The following is a 21,397-nucleotide window of genomic DNA, read 5'->3' on the forward strand; positions in this document are numbered from 1 at the left end:
CCAGAAAACTACAATTCCCATCAGCCCCAGGGGCCACGGGTGATGTGGGTTGTAGTCCAACAACATATGGAAGGCAATGGATTCCCCATACCTGCTTTATAGTAACCCCGTTATAGTTAATGCTTTAGTTATCGCCTAAATTAAGAACACTGCAGAGATTTTGAAACTCCAGTCCTACATATTTTAGTTAAGTAATGTGGTCACAGCATGCTCAACAAATGCCATCATTTATAATGTTCTTTTGGCACTTTGTTTTATCTTGCAGTGCAATCATACACATATTTGTTCAGAAATTAACTCCCACTGTGTTCGGTGAAGCTTTCTCCCAATTTAAGTGTGCACAGGATTGCCATTGTGCAATCTAACCCTATGCATCTAACCCTGCCAACCTAGCAGTTTGAAAGCACGTCAAAATGCAAGTAGATAAATAGGTACCGCTCCGGCGGGAAGGTAAACGGCGTTTCCGTGCGCTGCTCTGGTTCACCAGAAGCAGCTTAGTCATGCTGGCCATATGACCCGGAAGCTGTACGCCAGCTCCCTTGGCCAATAAAGCGAGATGAGAGCTGCAACCCCAGAGTCGGTCGCAACTGGACCTAATGGTCAGGGGTCCCTTTATCCCAGATAAAACTGCACAGGACTGCAGCCATGAGAGTTTATGTTGTATTTGTTCTTGCTGCTTGCCTTGGACCCTAGGGAAAGAATCCGGCAACTGAGCAAATATTCTCTTTTTTCCCTAGGGTCCAAGGCAAGCAGCAAGAACGAGATGTTCATCGAGCTCTTAGGAAGTGGTGAGCAGTGGAGGCTGGTCCATTAGGGCCCCACAAATCTCAGCCTGCCTTTAGTAGGTCCCTACTTGCCTATTTTCCAACTTAAAATTGGTCTGGGGGTAGCACTGCCTGTGGCAGCTTCTGCCTCGGTCTCAGGGTTGCCCTCCTCAGCAGGGAGGAGAATGAGTCAAAACTAGAATTACTTGGCTCCACTTGTCATTAGCTCTGCCTATTATTGGCCTTCCTGCCTTCTGCCATATGTGTGTCCCAGTGGGTATCAGTCACCACTGGTTGTGGGGAACCTCTGGACTGCTGAGCTACTTAGGCGTACCAGACCTCAGAGGTTAGTCTGCCAAGTCATTTTTCCTAAGCCACACCAGGTGCCGGAAAATTCAAGGTATGGCTGCCACAAAGGACAAATGGAGAAGGCACACTCTAGGTGAACACCAAACTGTTTCTTTGCCTGCAAGCAAAGGAAGATTTCTCCACTGTAGTTGAAGCCATGGCTATAATGTTCCATTGCAGTCACAAACTGAAGTTGGAGTCATATGGTGTGTCAGGTGATTTTATAGGCGGATAACTTTCCCCAAGTTACGGTACTTTTGGATCCAGTCCTGTGGTTGGAACCAGATCCCTGCCCTGCCCTAGTAGACTGCCAAACTTGATGGCAAGCTCCATTAATCTTGGCGGGTCACAGGAACTACTTTTATGAAATCAGCAGTGGGTATTTCCTTATGCATGGCCATAAGGGTAAAAATAATTATGAAACCTGCATAGTTAAAACTAATCCATACTTACATCATCCAGAGCCTTGGATTGAATGTAATTAAAATAAGGGAATTCTTTGAAAATATTTCTAAACTGGGCAGCTTAAAGTCATATTAAGGAGTCAAACAATTTAGTTAGGAATGGATACATCTTTCACAATGAAGTACTTTATACAGACTTAAATAAAACTTCCCACTTTTAAACATTTGTTTGGAAAATGATTAAATGGAGGAATAGCAGTTCTTCAACTACATAGAAAATTTCTAACAAGGTTGGAGCTGGGGAGAAATGTAAAAAAAAATCAAAGAAAAAAACGATATGGGGTGGAATGAAATAAAAATTAAAACATATGCAAAATATTGATTTACTAATCAACCCTAAGCATTATTCAGTATTGGGAAAACTCAAATAATGGTTGTGCTATGATGGTTGTGCTACTGGAGCCTGCTATGGTAGCATTATGCAGCTGGTCCACTAAACTGCATATTCATACTCTAGTTGCTTAAGAAAATGTGAATATGTTAATTGTTCATTCAATGGACCATGGCCATTACTACAATCATAAGTTTCCTCAATTATATTTCTTTTTTTACCTTTACCTTTACAGAGTCCCCCAGCCACATGATTACTTTCTAGATTCTTAAAGCATATTTAAAAACATTATAGTTTACATAATATACAGCCAAGAAGTTACTTTTACATAATTGTAGTGCATAAAAGGATACGGATTTCAGTCACAGGTCTCAAAATCAAGTCTTCTTCTGTAGTTCCTAGTGAATAAAACTTTATTTTTATCATCATCCATTAACAATATTAATAAAAAACGCAAATAAAAATGCTGAGGATAGAATGTAATTTCATCAGTCTGGTTTCCTCCAAATATTTTTGACTACAATTCCCCCACCCCCAAAAGCAAGCCCAGCATCAGCCCCAGCCAGGTTGGCAAAGGTTGCATAACACTGATCCTGCAGGTAGAGACACCAATTGAGGTGTCTGAAGCCAGGGTAGAAGGCTGCAATCTTCCAAAGCTTTATCTAGGAAAGCAAATAGCCAGTATCTTTTTGAGGACTGCAGACAAAAATTCTCGACTGCCCTTCTTTACAACAGTGTTTCTGTACATCTTTCAATACAGCAAATGTATCCACAAAATAATGACTTAGAGCAGTGGTTCCCAATTGATGGTCTGCACATACCCATCAACTGTCCCAAGACTTCCCATGGGGGGGGGGATATGCTCTCATGCAAGAGCATGGTACCCAAAAATGCATGAGATCACAGCTGGACATTGTCTTGTGCGAGATTGCAGTGCTTAAAAACACATGTTGCGGTGCCCAAAAACACATGGGGAGTGCCTATTTGTGTGCCTAGTCCTGGGACTCTGATCACTTGCCATGCTAAGTTCTGTACCCATCTGTCTCTTCAAAAGGAAGGTGCAGGGGCATGTTGCTTGCTGGACCCATGTCCTAGCTTGCAAGAGCCATGTATGTGTACCTCCTTTACATCTGCTAAATCTTGTAACCTGTGCCTTGTCTTTAAAGACTTTGGCACAAACTACACTGAGAGTTCAAGTCCCTTGTCTAGCAATGAGGGCCAGGGCAATAAGGTTTGGTACATCAGAGATGGGGAATCTATGGCCCTCTAGACATGTCTGGATTCCAGATCCCATCAGCCCTAGCCAACATGGTCAGTCATAGAATCATAGATCTTACCGTTGGAAGGAACCCCAAGATTCATCTAGTCCAACCCCCTGCAATGCAGGAATTTCAGCTAAAGTATCCATGACAGATGGCCATGGTCAATGATCAGAGATGATGGGAACTGTAGTCCAACTTCATCTGGAGGACACCATGTTGACTACCACTGCTCTTTGGCAGTAGCAGACTTTATATCTTGCCCTCATTTACCTTCAAATTACCTATAGGCCCTTCTTTCCAGTGTGGGAAGAAAGAAGAAGGATGGCTTGTGACATGCTGAAGAAATTCTTCACTGTAGTATATGCAGATGAAATGTGATGTGGAGGAGTGGAAGAGGAAGATGTGAAAGAACAATGCATAGCTTTCTTTTCATCAGTTCCCACGGCTGACCTCAAAAATAGCAGAGCACTAAGCTCTTTGAGACATGCATTTAATCCACCACATTATAATTACTTCTGTCTTATCTGGCTTAGGTGTTCCTTTCTGTGATTCACATCTTTTTTTTTCTAATTTGCTTCTGACCTTCTATATGAATATGACTATGTTCCTTACTTTATATTACTCAAGCAGATTGTTGTGTATTTCTTGACTCCATCTACGGTTTTGTTCATGCAATAACTATGAATAATGTATATTCATGAAGCCAATGTTGTAAATACCTTTGTAGCGAAAAATTACAGAGAAAATGTGTAATTTACCTTCCATCCTAAAAGTCTTTGAAACAGAAGGAAATGACTGTGCTTTTTCAATTCCATTTCCATAAGCAGAAAAAATATCATTTACACTAAGCAGATTAAAATCTGAATCTTGAGTTAACTGCGTATTATTTTTCCATAGGTCTCCTTTCCTCATTTCTTTGTTGTTGGTAATATTACAATACGTGTCCATTTCTCCCTTGGCATTGGTACTCTCAGTGTTGCCTGGATTTACATATGTATAATTGGTTGGTTTAAATAAGCTGTAATAAATTCAAAGCGATATTTTCATATAATATACACATTTACAACCTACTTACATAGCAATTACATACTACAGCTTACATTGCTTTGTTTCCAATACCTGCTGAAAACCAAACCTGTTATTTGTTACTTGAAACAGGCTTGCACAATTTTTGACGCACCAAGCTTCCCCACACCCATGCTTGCAGTCTCTGGCAGGCAACCGAAACAAGGGGTTAATTCAGCCTTGGGCTGGTCATTATACAGGGCTGGAGGGCCATGTTTCCTTTAGTGCCTATCAAGCTGTGAGGCATGGACCAAGATCTCCAAGATAAATTCACTGTTGATTTGGAAGTGAAATAGCTGAGCACAGATAAAAGAAACAATGACATTGAAAGAGGAAAGACTTGCAGTGGCTTTGGACTTTACACTTCTAACACAACATCCAAAGTGGGACATTTTGCATCTCTGCCACAGTGAGATGTATCAGCCGTACAGGAATGATATGTGTCTTTCCATTTTATACGTTGCTCTGAAAATGTTGTGCATCTGTTTTTCCTGCTTGAGCATAACATCAAAACCACTTACATTTGATGCCAAGAACTTGCAATGGCTTTGCCTGCATATTTCAATGTATGTCACAGAGTATACTGTGAGTGGGATACAGTATGCCAGGATACCTAGCAGAGCACCTTCACTCATACTGTACTGACCTAGACGACCCATATGTTCACTTGATGAGGCCCCAGGTGACCATGACATCATGGAAACAGGCCTTGCCCACAGTGGCACCATCCTTCTGGAACCCAGTCCCCATTCAGGAAGCATCAAATGTGGTATGTTTTTAAAACCCATTTATTTATTCAGGCTTTCTCTGGTTGTTGAAAACTTTTTTTTTCCAGATTGTGCTGATCGGTATTGTGATTTAGCATTTTACTATGTATCTGAGAAATAGGGAACACCAGGCCCAGGTGACAAAGACCTTCAGCCTTCACAACTAGCCCCAGGTACCATCCATCCATGGCCCTATTTTGAACCCTGTGTCTTTGCCTTGCTGGAATGTGTACTTGAGCTCTGGTGATGCTCTTGCTCGTCTGGATGGAGGGTCAAGACAAGCATGCGAGTGTGTGCAGATACTAGCCAACTGCACAAAAGTCAGATGTGCATTTGTACCTCTGCCTACCTTTGCCTCTGGCCACACCCACCACTGGCATGTGGCCCTTAGAAGACTGCCTAGAAAGGAAAGCATCCCTCAGGCTAAAAAAAAGCTCCTCTGATGTATCTCTTAGATTTTTGCTGTGATTTTATGACTTTACTTCTTCTTGCAAACTGCATAGAGTTGTTTTATGTTAAGCGGCATTTTAGTTGTATGTATAAATAAATAAATAAATAAATATAAAAATAAACATCTGGACAGGAATAATTCAAGAAGAATGGAAAAGTAGCCAGGGTGCAACAATCTTTCTCTTTCAAAGAGCTGCTTACTTGTAGTTCATTGCTTGTTAGTTCTCACTTTCAATATTTGTGGTAATACAGCAGTCATTAATTAAAGAAAACCCACTGGATTCTACACATCCAAAAAGAGGAGCAACATATCTGAAATGGGCTGAGAATCAGCATTCATTGTCACCTAGATAGCTTTCAAGTAGACTCAAAATATCTTAGAGTTAACTGAACTTTCAGGACGCATTTCTGAAAAGTACAGTTCTAGTCTGCTGCAACAAACTGGCAAAGAGTGAAGTCCAGTCCTATTAAAGCAATGATTATCCTGTGATTGATTCTTAAAGGAGTTGGATTACATGCATGCCCTGTGACAGCTTAAAGTATAAAAATAAACTAGTATATCTGTGAGCTGCCAAGGACCATGTCATTGTATGGAATTTTAAGAGTGTGTTTGGTAGTACATCAGCTGCCTCTTAACTAAAGTAATAAACTAAATCCTGTGTTTAAATCCTTGTAAAAAAGGGTTGTGCCTAGAGCAAATCTAATTACTGTATTAAAACACTGCCGAAAGGAACTATCCCAGTTTTCTCACATTCAAAAGAATATTAACACAATTGCCTGGAGCCCTATTAAGCACTTTCATTTCAAAGATCAAAAACTGAGTCTTTGACAAATGTATCTAAAATAATATGGTTCTGATATTTGATGAATTATTATAATTGGCTTTAAAAAGCCTACCTTTTCCTGAATGTTGAGCAGGCACTTTCATCACCATCTTCTTCTGGAAAATTAATTAATAGTTTATTTTTTTAAAGGTTTTCTACAAGACAGTTAACAAGCTCTGTTTTCATATTACTCAAGGTCATAGGGGAACAATGGGACCAATTCCAGACTATTGGCCTGAAAACAACTTGCCTCCCTCCACTAACTGAACTCCTATAGGCTTTGCCTGTTAGAATTCATAGCAAAGTAATCATGTAGACTATTTAGGATTTTATCCCTTAGTAATGCTCTTAAAAGAGGGCAAGTCATTTGCTCTGTGCAAGCTACTTGCAAAAGAAAAGAAATGTAGAATACGATGGCTACCAAGAAGTTGATTCAACAAAACATGCATAAAAGAAAATTTTTTTAGGAAAATAAATGTTTTCTTGTGCTTTCTCAGCTTGACAATCCTTAAAATCCCTCATTTATTATGGTTATGCACAGGGCCGGAGATTTGGCCTATACTTATATTGGTGGTTTTTAAAATAAAAAATTCTGATCTGTTCCAGAGTCACCCTGTGTTTTCTCTCTGTTTCACTCTGTCATCAGCTCCAGAGCTACTCTGTATAAAATTTAATTGTGTTCCCTCATTCACTATAATGGAGAAGCTTTTCCTCCTTTTGACCCAAGTGTATGGCATGTAGAGTTACAGAATCCCCTTCAAAGTGGATTAAACTTGCCAAATTGCATCCAAATATGTCCAGGAGATTTTTGTGAGGGGAAGTAAAAGTGATTCACTTTAATCCATAATCCCTTTGGGTAGAGGCTATCTGCTCCTTACCTTAAGGTAATTTAAGAGGTGACTGAGCGAAATGCATTCTTGCTTCTATATTGTTTTAAAAATGGCACCTTCACGTTGACCTAAGCGCTCTGTGGTAAGCCTTGTTTTCTCCAATAAGCCATGGGCCTATTGCCTACAATACTGCTTGTAGGGTTGCAAAGAGCTCTGAACTTTTTTGTTGAAGGAGAAAAACAGATTTAAAAAAAAAAAAAATACTTAAATGAAATTTTAATTTCTTTTCTTCTCCTTTTTAATCCTCCATTGCTGCGCCTAACCAAAAGCAACCCCATAGTACTTCAGTGTTCTGTAGATAACATTTTGGATAGCTTCCTTCCTGAAGTAAATAGCAACCTGAGAGGGAGGTATTTTCATCCTATGTTGAATAGCAACTTGGGGTTGGTAAGCCATTATGATGCACCCAGCACTGTGGCTGTTATTTTTTTTAAAGAAAAAATGTGTGAAATACAGTCATGCATTTTCACATATAGTCTACTTCGCCCATGATTCAACATACTTCAGTAAAAGTAGGCATTGCCACCCCATTAAAGTGAGTAATTGAATATTACCGTATTTTTCTGTGTATGACAATGGTTTTTTGCTTTTAAAAAAAGGTCAAAAATTGGGGGTGATCTTATAAACGAATGCTGAATGCACAGGGGTCCAGGCTCTGGCTCTTGAAATATGGCATCCTAATTTTGGCAACCCTAACTATTTTAAAATATTGATTTTGGGTTCAAAAAAATAGAGGTCGTCTGATACATGGGGGTGCCTTATACACAGAAAAATACAGCAGTTTTAAAATTCCATACTTCCTCTTATTAAAACTAATCACAAAACATTCTACCTTTTTGGCTATTCCCTCCCAGTTCCATTTGTAGCTGATGAGTAGGTGGAATTTCAAACGCAGACGGAACAGGTGTAAGATACCAGTCTGTTGGCTCTTCATTTTCTAGATATCTGTTTCCAACATATTAACATGAAGCGAAAAAACATTAAGTGTTTCCAACCAAATTAATGACAAACTGCAGGAGAACATATTGACTGTTGTGTCACTTCTAAATTATCCCTTTTAACATTACACTTGGGGGGGGGGGGAACATGTTATATTTTAAATGTAAGACTTCTGTTAACCTACCTCAGTTTAATGAGAATTTGCTATGCTTTGGGACACAACCAAAGCAGATAGCCAATGTTTCCTCTCCTCCGACAGAAGTCAGTAAAACGGGGAGAGAGAGACAATTATTTTTAGATTCTCGTTCCCCACTGAACCCCAAAATCTGCTCTGGATAGGGCTGCCATTTCAAAGGCAGAATTGACATCCGGTGGGAATTTTGGGGTGTCGTGCTTTTTACTTTTTGAAATATGGCAACCTAGCTCTGGAGGCTAGAGCCGATTTGGGTGGGGTTGTAGGGAACAGAAGAAATAAGCAAAGCTGCACCCCTTTCCCCTATTTTGCTCCTGGATGCCTTCAGTCAGCAAAGGGAAAACATCTGATATCACCCTAGGGCTCCTAATAAGCTGAGATGTCCTGCTGCTATGTTATCTTGCACAACTAACTTACGTTATGATAATCATTTGCTACAGAAACGTTTTTGGGGAAAAACATAACAAACAAAACAAAACAAATGCAAGATAATTAAATAAATTGTTATTGTAAATATTCTAGGGGCCTACCTGCCACTACGTATATTCTTTGGAAAATAGAGATAGGTAGCTCCTTGAAAATTTAACAATTTATTTAATTATCTTGCGTTTGTTTTGTTTTGTTATTCTTTGAAATATAGAGGACTGAGAGAATTAGGAAAGGATAAGCTTATTTATTATGGTTTGTTGAAAATAAAAACCTTTAGTAAAGCGAAAGATTGATACATTCTGAAGAGAAATCAGAGTTAATAGAAAAAATATGAACTGCAGCAATATAAGAACTGGACAAAAATCAAGGAGTGTAGGAAACCACTTTGATCAAATTTATAAATTTGGAAATAACTGGAATTATTTTTATATTAATTCGAATTTGTATAATTTTTAAATGTGGTGTTTTTTTGGAGGGGTAGTTTTTATTTTGATTATATATTTTGATTTTGTTCTGTGAACCGCCCTAAGACCTCTGGGTATAGGGTGGCATATGAGTAGTAGTAGTAGTAGTAGTAGTAGTAGTAATAATAATGGCAAATATTGGGTAAATATTTGAAAATTTTAAAAAAATTATTATTTAAGAAACACAAAACCTTTATCTCATATTACAAAAAACATACTAGAGCCACAAAACATTCCCTCGACTTCTACCACTGCCAAATCACAGGGACAACTTATGGGAGACAGCTGCAACAAACTTACTTTTGCTTTGTACCTGGTCCTTCAAAAAACAAATTATCCAAAGAAAAGGCAGGGTCTGTCATTGTATTAAGATGAGAGGTGAATTCTCAGAAAAGCTGCAAAAGACAATGACAAGTATTTCAATATACTGACAAAGGAATACCAGCTTTTTCATGATCAAGGTGTCTCCCCTGCCAGGTAAGTATACCCCAGCGTTTTCAACCAGATAAGGATATTATTATTTTTAAAACATTGTATTTTTTATTATTATATTATATTCTTTAGAACTCCCACCCGAGGAAGCCTTAAATTCAAAGATCCCCATGTCATTTTTTCACCTCAGAGCAAAATCAGAACAGAGTGGCAGGCAGCCATTTTGAAATTCCATATATTTTGCCAACTGGCTAGGTAGACACCTTTGCACAGGTGTGTGTGTGTGTGTGTGTGTGTGTGTGTGTACACACACACACACACACACACACACACGTATATATGTATATATACATACATACATTTACACACACACACACATATAATATGTATGTTTGTATACACACACACACATAATATGTATGTTTGTACACGCACACACATATAATATGTATGTTTGTTCACACACACACACACACACACACACACACACACACACATATATATTGCTTGGCAAAACAGCCCTTTCCTTGGCCGAAGAAGACAATGTTTGTCCTTGTGGGACATGCAACTCCCATCCATCCAAAGTGGATTTACGAGCTCCAAAGGAAGGACTGCTTAAAGCAGCACCCCATGAATTAAAAGGGCTGTTTTGTACCATGGCCTATGTCTGTAGGCTGTGTCCGGCTCCGTATATTTGGCCAAGCGGAGCCCCTAGGCTACAACCTTCCTTTTTCACGTTAAAATCAAATGTTCCCTCAGGTTGTTTCCTTAAGTCTATACTTGCAGCCTGTATTAGTGAAAGCTGAGGAGAACAGGCCAGCCACTCCAAATCACTGTTTGTCGTCCAACAACATGGACGCCGCAGGCTGTCTTATTACTAGAGGGAAGAAAGATTGCCGCTTTTCAAGGAGCTTTTATCAGCAGTCAAAGGCAAAGAAAAGAGGGAATGCCCTCATAAAAGCAGAGAGGGAAATTAAGTTCCTTAGCCAAGGCTGTTCTTTCCCTTATTAGATAAACAAAGGGAAAGGAGGCAAAATATGTAGGGTTGCCGTATCTCCAAACGTGGAATAAAAAATTTCGCTCTTAAGTTGTTGAGTGGTTTAAGGGAATCAAAGTTGTTGAGCTTTTTTTCTCTTTAGTAAAATCTACAAGAATTTTGAGTTTTGGAGCTTTGGGGGGTGCATTTTTTTATTTAATCTCCTGAAAAATAATGCAGGGTGCGATTTCTGGAGGCGAATTTGCACTATTTCAACCACTTTGTTAATTAACCGTTTAGCAGGAGAGCTAGGAGTATTTTACTAGCTGGAAAAATACCATTTGTCTGGCGCGGCAGGATTCGAAGAGCAAACATGGGTCATATGAAAAGGCACTTCTAACGCGCCCAGGATAGTGGAATACAGAATTATACACTTGGTGATTGAAACAGACTTGGCCCCAAATGCAACACCTGTGCTCCTTCACGCTCCCTCCCATATAGTTACTTTTAACCATTTGTCCCCATTTCAGTCTTTTTAAGCATGTATGATATCAACGCCTCTCAGCAGCAGCAGCAGCAGCAACAACAACTTTGTGTCCCCCCCTGAAAAATGTGGCAACCTGCATCCCATGCAGAGTTTAAGTCATAAATGTACTCCATTCTTCTTGATATATATGGGTGTTCCATCGAGCTAGAAGCATAGTACCTTCAAATCAGTCTGCAGTTGTTTCACATAGCAGCAGGCTATTTTGAATTTATTGTTATATGTACCTAGTTTTGCGTGGCGTGTTGGATTCTTCATGAAGATGCATAGCAGTCAACCCAACTGTGTGTGTGCGTGCACTTAGATTTATTAAGCCAAATATCTTACAGTTACCACTCCCACCTGGACAGAAAAGTTGCTGAGCTTTTTTTTTTTAGCAAAATCACAAAAAAACAATTTTTGAGTTGTTATTTTTGGAGGGAGGCGGGGAGTCAGCAAAAACTATTTTACTAATTTCTGCCCGGACACTGCTGTCTACTGCAGTATTCCATATTGACTGCAGTATTCCATATCCATATCTGGGAAATTCAGGATGTATGGCAACCCTAGAAAGTGTTCCTGATGACAAGGAGTTGTTCAGGATGCTGGAGAACAAAAAACCTGAACTATTTTGAAATCTGTTACATTTTTATATTTTATGAACTCCACAGCTAATAAAACTTTATAAACTTACTCTTTTATAAAACAAAACACAAAAAACAAAATAAAGTTATGATGTATATAAATTCTCTGGACACAATCCTGTCAGAGTTAAGCACCTTTAAGCCATTGATCTCATGGTGAGAGTGAAGCATGAGTTTAAAAAGTCTCAGCTGAAATCCATGGGATGTAAAAGTGCTTAACTTTGACTGGATCGTGTCCACTGTAGTTTCAGACAGCAGTTGCCTTTTTTCTTTTTCTACCTTCAGAAAGGGTGCTCTCCAATTCTTTTGGCCTCAGGCAAGTTTCCATCTTCGTCTGCAACATCTGCTTTTAGCTGACCAGACTTTAAAGATTAAAACGACCATACAAACTGTTCAGGTTTTTTTAGAGCTATTTTTTCCCCTCCCTCAGAGTCTCTTCCCAAGATGTCATCTCCCTCAACACACGGAAATCACATAAAATATATAGCAAAGCAGCCTCTCAACAGCTCTGAGACAGTTTAATTTTTGATTTCCCCCAAGCCTAACATCTGATCAGCCATATGTTTTGAGTCTTTTTGACTCACAGAGATCACATAACAAGCCATAAACCTGTATGTTCAGGAGCAATGTTACCAGAAAAATCACGAACACCAGACAGTCATGGGTCAATGGTCCATGCAACAATAGGAGGAGACATGTCCCATTCGAGTACAAATTTGTTAAAAGCCCGAGAAGTTCTGAAGAAGTTTCCCACTGAGTAAAGAAACACAGGCTCTTTTCAACACCAAAAAACACTGATTGAGTTATAATGACAACAAAATAAATGAGAAATGAGAAAGAGGACCTTTAACAGGATCATTTCCTTCTCGTGCAGATAATTACTAGTGTAATGTGTATGGGTTGCTCGTGCGTAAGTTGCCGCCTCTCCAGGCTTTGTTGCCTTGCTAAAGCTTTCAGTCTGGGCAGCCCTTCACTTCGTGGCTGCCTCAGTCGCTAGCAGAATCCGTCAGTGGGCGTTTCTTAAATCTTTTCCAACATAAAAGTTGTTTGACACCCAGTCTCCTCCTACTCTCTCTGCAGGGTGGGCATGGGTAGTGGTGGACCCGTGCTCTCCCCGCTGGTGTCCGGTGAAGAGTCCTGGAGCCCTCTCGCCGATTCCCCCATCAGCCCCTCTATATCCCTGGTGTTGCGCTGATTTGCTTCCCCATCTGCGGAGCTGCCTCTCTCCCTGCTGGGCCCTTCTCCAGCATCATTTGAGAGCCTTCCCTCTGCCTCTAGCTCCGATGTCAGTTCCCTGACAACTAGGTAGCAGTTATTGTTATGGTGTCATATGAACAAATGATGACATTGTCTGATAACCAGCATCTTAGAAAAAACATGTACTCTCTCCCACCCTTGAAATTCTCCGCCTCTATTCCCCTCATCTGTGGGAGACCCTTGTCTTGGGTTGCTATATTTCAAAAAGTAAAAACCAGGACACCCCGAAAGTTGTTCAGCTTTTTTTAGGAAGACCCCAAAATGTTGTTGACCTTTTTTTAAAAAAAAGAAAGCAAGCATGATTTTTCGATTAACTTGTCTAAGATCCAGGACAAAGCCCCACCTTTCAGAAGTTCCCCCCAGTCGTCAATTCTGCCTTTGAAATCCGGGCAATTTCTGGGGAAATCAGCCCTAAACTAAGTGTTACACATAACTGTTTTGAAATAGTTGGGTGTTTTTCCTCCCTGCATGTTTATACAGTAATGGGCGATTGTTGGTATGCTGAGATTTTTCTTAGGAAACGTATGGCAGCCCTACTTAAAAGTTTAAAGCGCTATTTCGTGTAGCCAATATGTCCAAATTGCAACATGACCTCGGGTATACGCAAACTCCCCCCCCCTATCAAAAATTGCTGGCAAGGGAGAAGGGAGTAACTATTTGCACTCTGTGGCTATGGGAGAAAACCTGCAAACTAGGAGAATCCCTTGCCTGCGTTTTTCCTTCTCCAGTGCAGTGCTGCTACCTGAATAGCTTTTCTCCAGTTTGTCTTCTTCTGAACACTCAGGCCCTGTTTTGTTTTGGGGTTTTTTAATGACCCATTTGTTGGTGAGAACTTCAGTACATAACACCATTCTTCCAAGTTTCTTTTAAAATGAAAAACTGCAACTCAAGTCAAGGAGAAAAAAATTAAAAATTTAGTTCCCTGCATTTTCCCCCAGCTCCTACAAGAAATAAAATGCAAGCAATACAGCTCATTTGCTTGGATGAAACAGGGAGTGATCTTCTCCCTGTTTCCATTTAAAAAAAAGATGTTTACTGACCTTATTACCCGGCCTTTGATCGCTGTGTCCTGCAAACACTTATGCACTTGAATAAGCTTACGCATGCAAATAGTTCTCCTGAAGTTAGTCAAGTGCATAAGCGTTTGCCAAATTGGGCCCTAAGAGAACTAAATACAGGTCCCTCTGGACCCCACCAATACTGTTTGTATGTCAGCCAGAGGGAATCTCCCAGGAGTGATGCAACATTCTCCTCTCCAGAGGCTGAGCATACATTTTATGCAGCACTGCACTAACTCATGCCCACTTAGGAAATCCAAGTTTGGAAGCCAGTATTCTAAATGGCTTTGAGTTCATTTTATTTCTCATTTTTGGGATCCCCCCCCCCCAATTAGGGCTGCCATACGACTGGATTTTCCTGGACATTACTGGGATTTCAAAGGTGGAATTGACGTCCAGGGGGGATTTCTGAAAGGCGGCGCTCTGTCCTCGATCTAAGACGAGCCCATCAAAATATTGCGCTTTTTTGCAAAAAAAATGGCAACCTACGCATTTCTGCATTCTCTGTCAAAATTGGCCCCTCCAAGCTAACAGCTAAAACGTACCTTTCTGACTGTAAAACGTCTTTCTCTCAAGTAATACATTAAGATATGATAATACTAATAAAATGATAAACAACAGAGAAGTTGAACTCACAAATAACAGGAAAGCACAATGTTCAGACCCACTGTGCATGGCCAATTGTTATTTTTGAGGCACAAGTTCCCCAATACACCAGGCCTGCACAAAACAATTGTTTTTTTTAAAAAATAAATCTAAAATGTGTATGCCGTGCCCAGATCTGCCAGCAGGCCACGGAGGACCATCTCGCCAACAGAATGAGGGGCTGTGGTGATCGATGGTGCCCAGCAAAACATCACTACATTCATTTTAAAGAACACTCACCATCTTGCACTTCACTGCATCCACAGTTGGGTAATATGCTATTTTATGCTGAATTTGTGTCCCTGCCGCCACCACCTTATCATATTATCCACAGATCAGGAAAATCCAAATTGTGTGTGTGTATATATATATATATATATATATATATATATTATATATGGATGTTTTATGATGGCCTATATTTGGGGACGTGGGTGGCGCTGTGGTCTAAACCACTAAGCCTCTTGGACTTGCCGATCAGAGGGTCGGCGGTTTGAATCCCTGCGACGGGGTGAGCTCCCGTTGCTCAGTCCTAGCTCCTGCCAACCTAGCAGTTCAAAAGCACCCCAGAAAGTGCAAGTAGATAAATAGGTACCGCTCTGGCGGGAAGGTAAATGGCATTTCTGTGTGCTGCTCTGGTGTCGGTGTTCTGTTGCGCCAGAAGCAGCTTAGTCATGCTGGCCACAGGACCCAGAAAAACTGTCTGCGGACAAACGCCGGCTCCCTCGGCCTATAAAGCGAGATGAGTGCTGCAATCCCAGAGTCGTTCGCGACTGTACTTAACTGTCAGGGGTCCTTTACCTTTACCTTTATATTTGCAATGCCTAACAAAGAAAGCTTGTGAGAAAATCCAAATTAAACGGGGAGGACATTCATGCTGTCACTTGGATGACGACATTGTGTGGATGCAAAAAGCATGCATACATGGGATGCTTAGGATCTGTTTTAAACTGCTGTGTATATCTAAATAAAACCAACCAACTACTAGTGTTCATGGAGTATCACCAACCTGTGTGGATGTTCTTTGTATTCTTGCAGCGCTGGAAAGAATTCTAGTTCTCAACTTGATTAACCCCAAGACAGATTTGTCATTTGATGCTTTCCTAATGCCCTGAAATCTAAGCCATCCCCCAGTTATTAATTGGTAGCTACCATTTTTTCATTGTAACTCAACTCATGGCATGTTGATTTTTCTGGGACTTACCTCCTATTGGTATTGGATTTGGTACAGAATATATATATATCTATGGTGTAAAAATGAGATCCACAATTGTACTCCTTAGAGTGCAGGTGTGGGTGAAGATGGTTCAAACCCAGAAGTGGTTTTTAGTGCAATTTCGAAAAGAAAAACAGTTTATTATGAGTCAGGTCACTTGGAATTTTAAATATAATAAAAGAAAATGTTCTGTATCTCTTAGAATGGCAATGGCGCCCACTTGAGAGGTGCCAGAACTGAGTTCTGTTGAGTTCCAGCTGGGGAAAAAGCCTTGGTCTCAAGAGACAATGGAGTGAACCTCTGGGGGTGAAGTGATGTATGATCAAGTTGAGATTCCTGCACTGCAAGAGGGTTGGACTATATGACCCTTGGGATCCCTTCTAAGTCTAAAATTCTAGGATTCTATATATTTTGCCCTGGCATCTAGTTTTCTATCTGCATGGATATCTTTGGAAGAGCATACAGTCTTGTGAGCCCCATAGTTTTGTGAGAATGTATATGTACTTTTTAAATGCCTGTAACTATATGTGCAATTTATCCAAAAGAAAGTAAGTGCTCCATTTTACAATTCATGCTTGGGGATATTCTAAATTAAAAGAAAATAGCTGACTGAAACTTCAGGAGATCACACCATCAAGGATCTACTTGTGTTCAAATCCCTGCAGCGATTTTGGCAAAATACAGCGAAGATACTTGGCTAAACACTCTCAATGTAGCCTCAAAGTAGCACAACTGCCTTGGTGACAGCAAAGGACCAAAGAAAAACAACATGATGCAAAAGGAAAGAGAAACTCTGTCATATTAAATTTCTGATAAAAACAGAAGAGGTTATGAACACAGCAGAAGAATGAGGTACGTCGACGCTACCAAAAGGAAATGGAGCTGGAAACGAAACACTTTTATAACAAGATGACTGCTGACAACACTACAGAAAGTAGGTGACAGCATTTCAAAGTCAAGACATGCTACATACTTGCTGATGTGTTTACAACACAGATGAAAGGATAGTCTCGAGATTTCACGAGAAATATCAGATGACACCTTTGACGTTGATAAAGTTATTAAAACATTTCCTTGGATAAAACCCATCAAGGTAAACTTTATAATTTGCATACTCAATCTAGAGCAGTGGCTTATGGTCTTTTACCTTTCTGTTATAATTCTTATAACATTATGTATGGAGTTCTTTACTCTCTTTTTTATTATTTTCAAATACCAACAAGGATGTGAGTACAGTAGTTTTCTGTTAGCAGGTTCTCTTCAAGAGGTGTATGGACGAAAGCCTCCTCCAATAGCTGAACAAGGCCTAAATTAAAGAACAAATGATGATATTGTCTATTTTCAGAACAAGAGCTGATAACCAGCATCTGGGGGGGGGATATTATGTACTCTCTCCTACTCTTGAAATTTTTCACCTCTGTTCCCTTGTCTATTTCCTTGTCTAGGGTTGCCATGTTTCAAAAAGTAAAAATCAGGACAACCCAAAAGCGTTTTTAAGGAAACCCCCAAAACTGTTGAGCTTTCCCCAAAGTTGTTTACAAAACCGTCAAAAGCGATTTTTCAATTGACTTGTCTAAGATGCAGGACCAAGCGACACCTTTCAGAAATTCCCACCCGAATTTGTTGTGTTGTGTTGACTCTATTTCCAAACTAATTGTGTGCTCTGTGAAGGCAAGGCTGGAAAATAGTACTTAAACTGAAACAAAATACCACCTCCCATTTCTCTAACAAATCAGAAAGAATAGACAGTCTTGTAATCGGAGCTGATCATCACTAATGGATGCTGAAGGTAAAGGTAAAGGGACCCCTGACCATTAGGTCCAGTCGTGGCCGACTCTGGGGTTGCGGCGCTCATATCGCTTTATTGGCCGAGGGAGCCGGCGTACAGCTTCCGGGTCATGTGGCCAGCATGACTAAGTCACTTCTGGTGAACCAGAGCAGCGCACAGAAACGCTGTTTACCTTCCTGCTGGAGCGGTACCTATTTATCTACTTGCACTTTGACATGCTTTCGAACTGCTAGGTTGGCAGGAGCAGGGACCGAGCAACGGGAGCTCACCTGGTCATGGGGATTTGAACCGCCAACCTTCTGATCAGCAAGTCCTAGGCTCTGTGGTTTAACCCAGAAGTGGCTTAGTCATGCTGGCTACATGACCCGGAAAAACTGTCTGCTGACAAACGTCAGCTCCTTTGGCCAGTATAGCTAGATGAGCGCCAAAACCCCAGTTGTTCTTTACCTTTTTACCTTTACTCAAATAGTACTGGGCCGAGTGAGGCTCCAGTCCAAAGAACTCCATGAGTAGTGCTATGTATCTAAGGGGCCTTTGAGCTTCTAATTCCTGCAAAGTAGCCCCAAAGCCACATGTCAAAGGGATGAACAGAAGGAGTCTGGGGTATTCTGAAGCTCTGGGGCGTTCCTTACAGTTCTTTGGATCTCAGCCTGAGCTTTCAAAGGAAATAGGAGAAAGCTTCCATTCCCTATATGATTCTATGCATGTTCACTGCATATATAATTGTTGGTTTGTTGTTTAGTCGTTTAGTCGTGACCGACTCTTCGTGACCCCATGGACCAGAGCACGCCAGGCACTCCTGTCTTCCACTGCCTCCTGCAGTTTAGTCAAACTCATGCTGGTAGCTTCGAGAACACTGTCCAACCATCTCATCCTCTGTCGTCCCCTTCTCCTTGTGCCCTCCATCTTTCCCAACATCAGGGTCTTTTTCAGGGAGTCTTCTCTTCTCATGAGGTGGCCAAAGTATTGGAGCCTCAGCTTCACGATCTGTCCTTCCAGTGAGCACTCAGGGCTGATTTCCTTAGGAATGGATATGTTTGATCTTCTTGCAGTCCATGGGACTCTCAAGAGTCTCCTCCAGCACCGTAATTCAAAAGCATCAATTCTTCGGCGATCAGCCTTCTTTATGGTCCAGCTCTCACTTCCATACATCACTACTGGAAAAACCATAGCTTTAACTATACGGACCTTTGTTGGCAAGGTGATATCTCTGCTTTTTAAGATGCTGTCTAGATATATAATTGTACTTTTGAGAAAACATGCGTATCTTTTGCCTGCAATCCTATAAGCATTTATTCTGGAACTGAGACTCTCTAAACTGGATGGGATTTGATTCAGGCCAGGACAAACCTACACAGGGTCAGGATGCTCCTTCCAAATAGAATCGTTATAGAGGTCAAAGGATTGCTGTGAGCACTACACCTCACATCAACGTTCGCACAACTGTCCTGACATCCTGCATTGCTGTGGATAGTGGATGCATGAAGGCAGAGACAGAGGGATTTCTGCAGCACGATTTTGCTTTTTTAATAGAATTCATAAGAAGGAAATTAACATCACATAAATATCTTGTCATAAGTATTCGGCACAGGTTATACTGTTTGCCTGTACCCTATCAAAATCTATTATGTTACCTGAGCAATGCCGGAAAATATGCAAGAGCAAATGCTGAAGATCAAAATTACCCAAGAGTAACTTGTCACTATCATCATTTCAGTGAAGTATATCACTTAATCTTTTCCCTTTCTTTCTCCTTTGCCATACTTAAACAGATGTAACGGTTGCCAAAGTAGTACTCCCTGCTCACCTTGCAGGAAAACTGTAGAACTACTTAGGATGCACAATGATTTTAAAATGCAAATACTTTAAGTGTGCTGCTTATACGGAAAATAAATGCTGCCTATGAAAACTGCATGTTCCAGATGTTTACGTGTCTGGGTATATATATTATTCAAATACTAGTTGTGAGAACTTTGTGAACACATACATGATTCATGTCACTTTTGATTACGGCTCCACTTGAAACATAAGGTCACCAGCAAAACAAAAGATAAAGTATATGCAAGTGCGACATGCAACAAAATGTTGCAGCGTGGACTGTGCAGTCCAAGATTCCAGCCATTCTGTTCCAGTTTGTTAGTGTTCCATCATGGCCATGCACATTCAGAACAACTACTACCAGACTTTTAGAAGACATCTGAAGGCAGCCCTGTTTAGAGAAGCTTTTAATGTTTGATGTATTACAGTATTTTAATATTTTTTTGGAAGCCGCCCAGAGTGGCTGTGGAAGCCAAGCCAGATGGGCGGGGTATAAATAATAAATTATTATTATTATTATTATTTGGGCAGCTTAGGGTTCCCATGGGGCTCTTACTCCTCCCAGGTTTTTTTGTATTTCTGCAAACCTAGGGTTCGCCCCTAGCTTGCCGAGACCATTTTGCTCCATGACAAACATAGCCTGAACATCAGAAATGGAGGAAATGGACCTCATCACCCTAGCTTAATAAAGTTTGTATCGTTTACATGGAATAGAAAAGATGGGAAGGCAACTAATTCTCCTACACATGACATCCTAAGATCTGAACAAACTCTACAGACCTGTGCCCCAAATTTTGGGTAGTGAGAGATTCTTGACTTACCGGTAAGTATTGCTGAATTGTACTTTTCAAGCTTAGGGTATTGCTTTAGATGCAAGGCCCCAAACCACTCTTTGCACCACTGCAGCTAAACAAGTCAAAGGAAAGAAAATAATGCTCATATGACTACTGCCCATCAAAATGTCAAGCACTGTCTAAAATTCACACCCAGGAAAATGATGCCTCAATCATAATGTTGGGCTTATTATTTACCACCCATACACTTTGTGATTGTTATATGCCACTGTGATCTCAAAAACATTTTTCTCCCTTCATAATCTGGTACTTACTGATACCATTTGAGAATATAAGCTTCTTTGTCCTTCCCTGTCCCCACCCCCAACATCTTTTGCCCTTATTTGCTTTCTTCTATTATTCTCCGAATTCCTACGGTCTAAATTCCACCCTCTCTTCTTTTATCTATAGGGTAACCTTCAACCTATATTCTAAGGTGCAGAGGCTTCTGTGGTGGAAGGATTTAAGACAGGCATGTCTCCTTGGGCAACATAAGTAGAGACAGCAGGAGAATCAAGGAAAACACGCCGTTAGAATAATTCCCTTCAGAGAAATCAGGATGCCAAACCGTTCCTTCCAGCTACCGCTCTCATAGAGAGAATATTTATTCATTGGTAGATGAGCTTCAGCAGGCACTCAACACTGGAATTTGAATTTCTAGCTTCTACTGATGCCTCTGATTTTCCTGGGGAATAGAAAGGGAGGGGGGAAATCAGTAGAGTGAGTGCTAAGAGTTTGATCCAAAAGTTCGGGTCTGTTAACACAAAGCATTTGATATTTCAGCTGATCCCAGGCTGTACGTCATTCCTGAACTCCTTGCTGTCCTCTGAACAATTTTACAGATTCCTTAGGTACATCTGCACTGGCGCAAATTGGGCAGTTTTGCATTACCTATACACTGTTGCACATCCAGCCAATTCTATTTGTACCACTCGTTGGTTGTCTGTTACATAAACACCACAGTACAGTTGAGTCATGCGATCCACACTATAGTCTGGTCACTTCTGCAACTGCTG

The 21,397-nt window shown here is 40.6% G+C and overlaps 1 protein-coding gene and 1 long non-coding RNA gene across 6 annotated transcripts in view; both read right to left on the minus strand.

Moving 5' to 3' along the window:
* HFM1 (helicase for meiosis 1) overlaps nt 1-12,189 on the minus strand; it is a 50,900-nt gene extending 38,711 nt beyond the window's left edge. For 2 of the 5 annotated variants that reach the window (XM_081193949.1, XM_081193945.1), the window contains exons 1-7: nt 9,808-9,949; nt 9,491-9,585; nt 7,998-8,110; nt 6,349-6,391; nt 3,928-4,187; nt 2,261-2,305; nt 1,566-1,636 (exon numbers count right to left, since the gene is read on the minus strand). In XM_081193949.1, the coding sequence (XP_081050075.1) occupies nt 1,566-1,636; nt 2,261-2,305; nt 3,928-4,187; nt 6,349-6,391; nt 7,998-8,110; nt 9,491-9,552 (594 nt within the window). In that variant the 5' untranslated portion in view covers nt 9,553-9,585; nt 9,808-9,949. Of the gene's footprint in view, nt 1-1,565; nt 1,637-2,260; nt 2,306-3,927; nt 4,188-6,348; nt 6,392-7,997; nt 8,111-9,490; nt 9,586-9,807; nt 9,950-10,277; nt 10,668-10,936; nt 11,046-12,044 lie in introns of those variants that run through there. The other 3 variants (XM_081193948.1, XM_081193947.1, XM_081193946.1) reach the window with 3 other exon arrangements.
* A 4,533-nt stretch (nt 12,190-16,722) lies between these two features.
* LOC308586948 overlaps nt 16,723-21,397 on the minus strand; it is a 562,568-nt gene continuing 557,893 nt past the window's right edge. Inside the window, exon 3 of the long non-coding RNA XR_014008162.1 lies at nt 16,723-17,894. This is a non-coding gene — a long non-coding RNA (uncharacterized lncRNA). The remainder of the gene's footprint in view (nt 17,895-21,397) is intronic.

Source organism: Podarcis bocagei (genome assembly GCF_964188305.1).
Source record: "Podarcis bocagei genome assembly, chromosome: 5".
Lineage (NCBI taxonomy): Eukaryota > Metazoa > Chordata > Lepidosauria > Squamata > Lacertidae > Podarcis > Podarcis bocagei.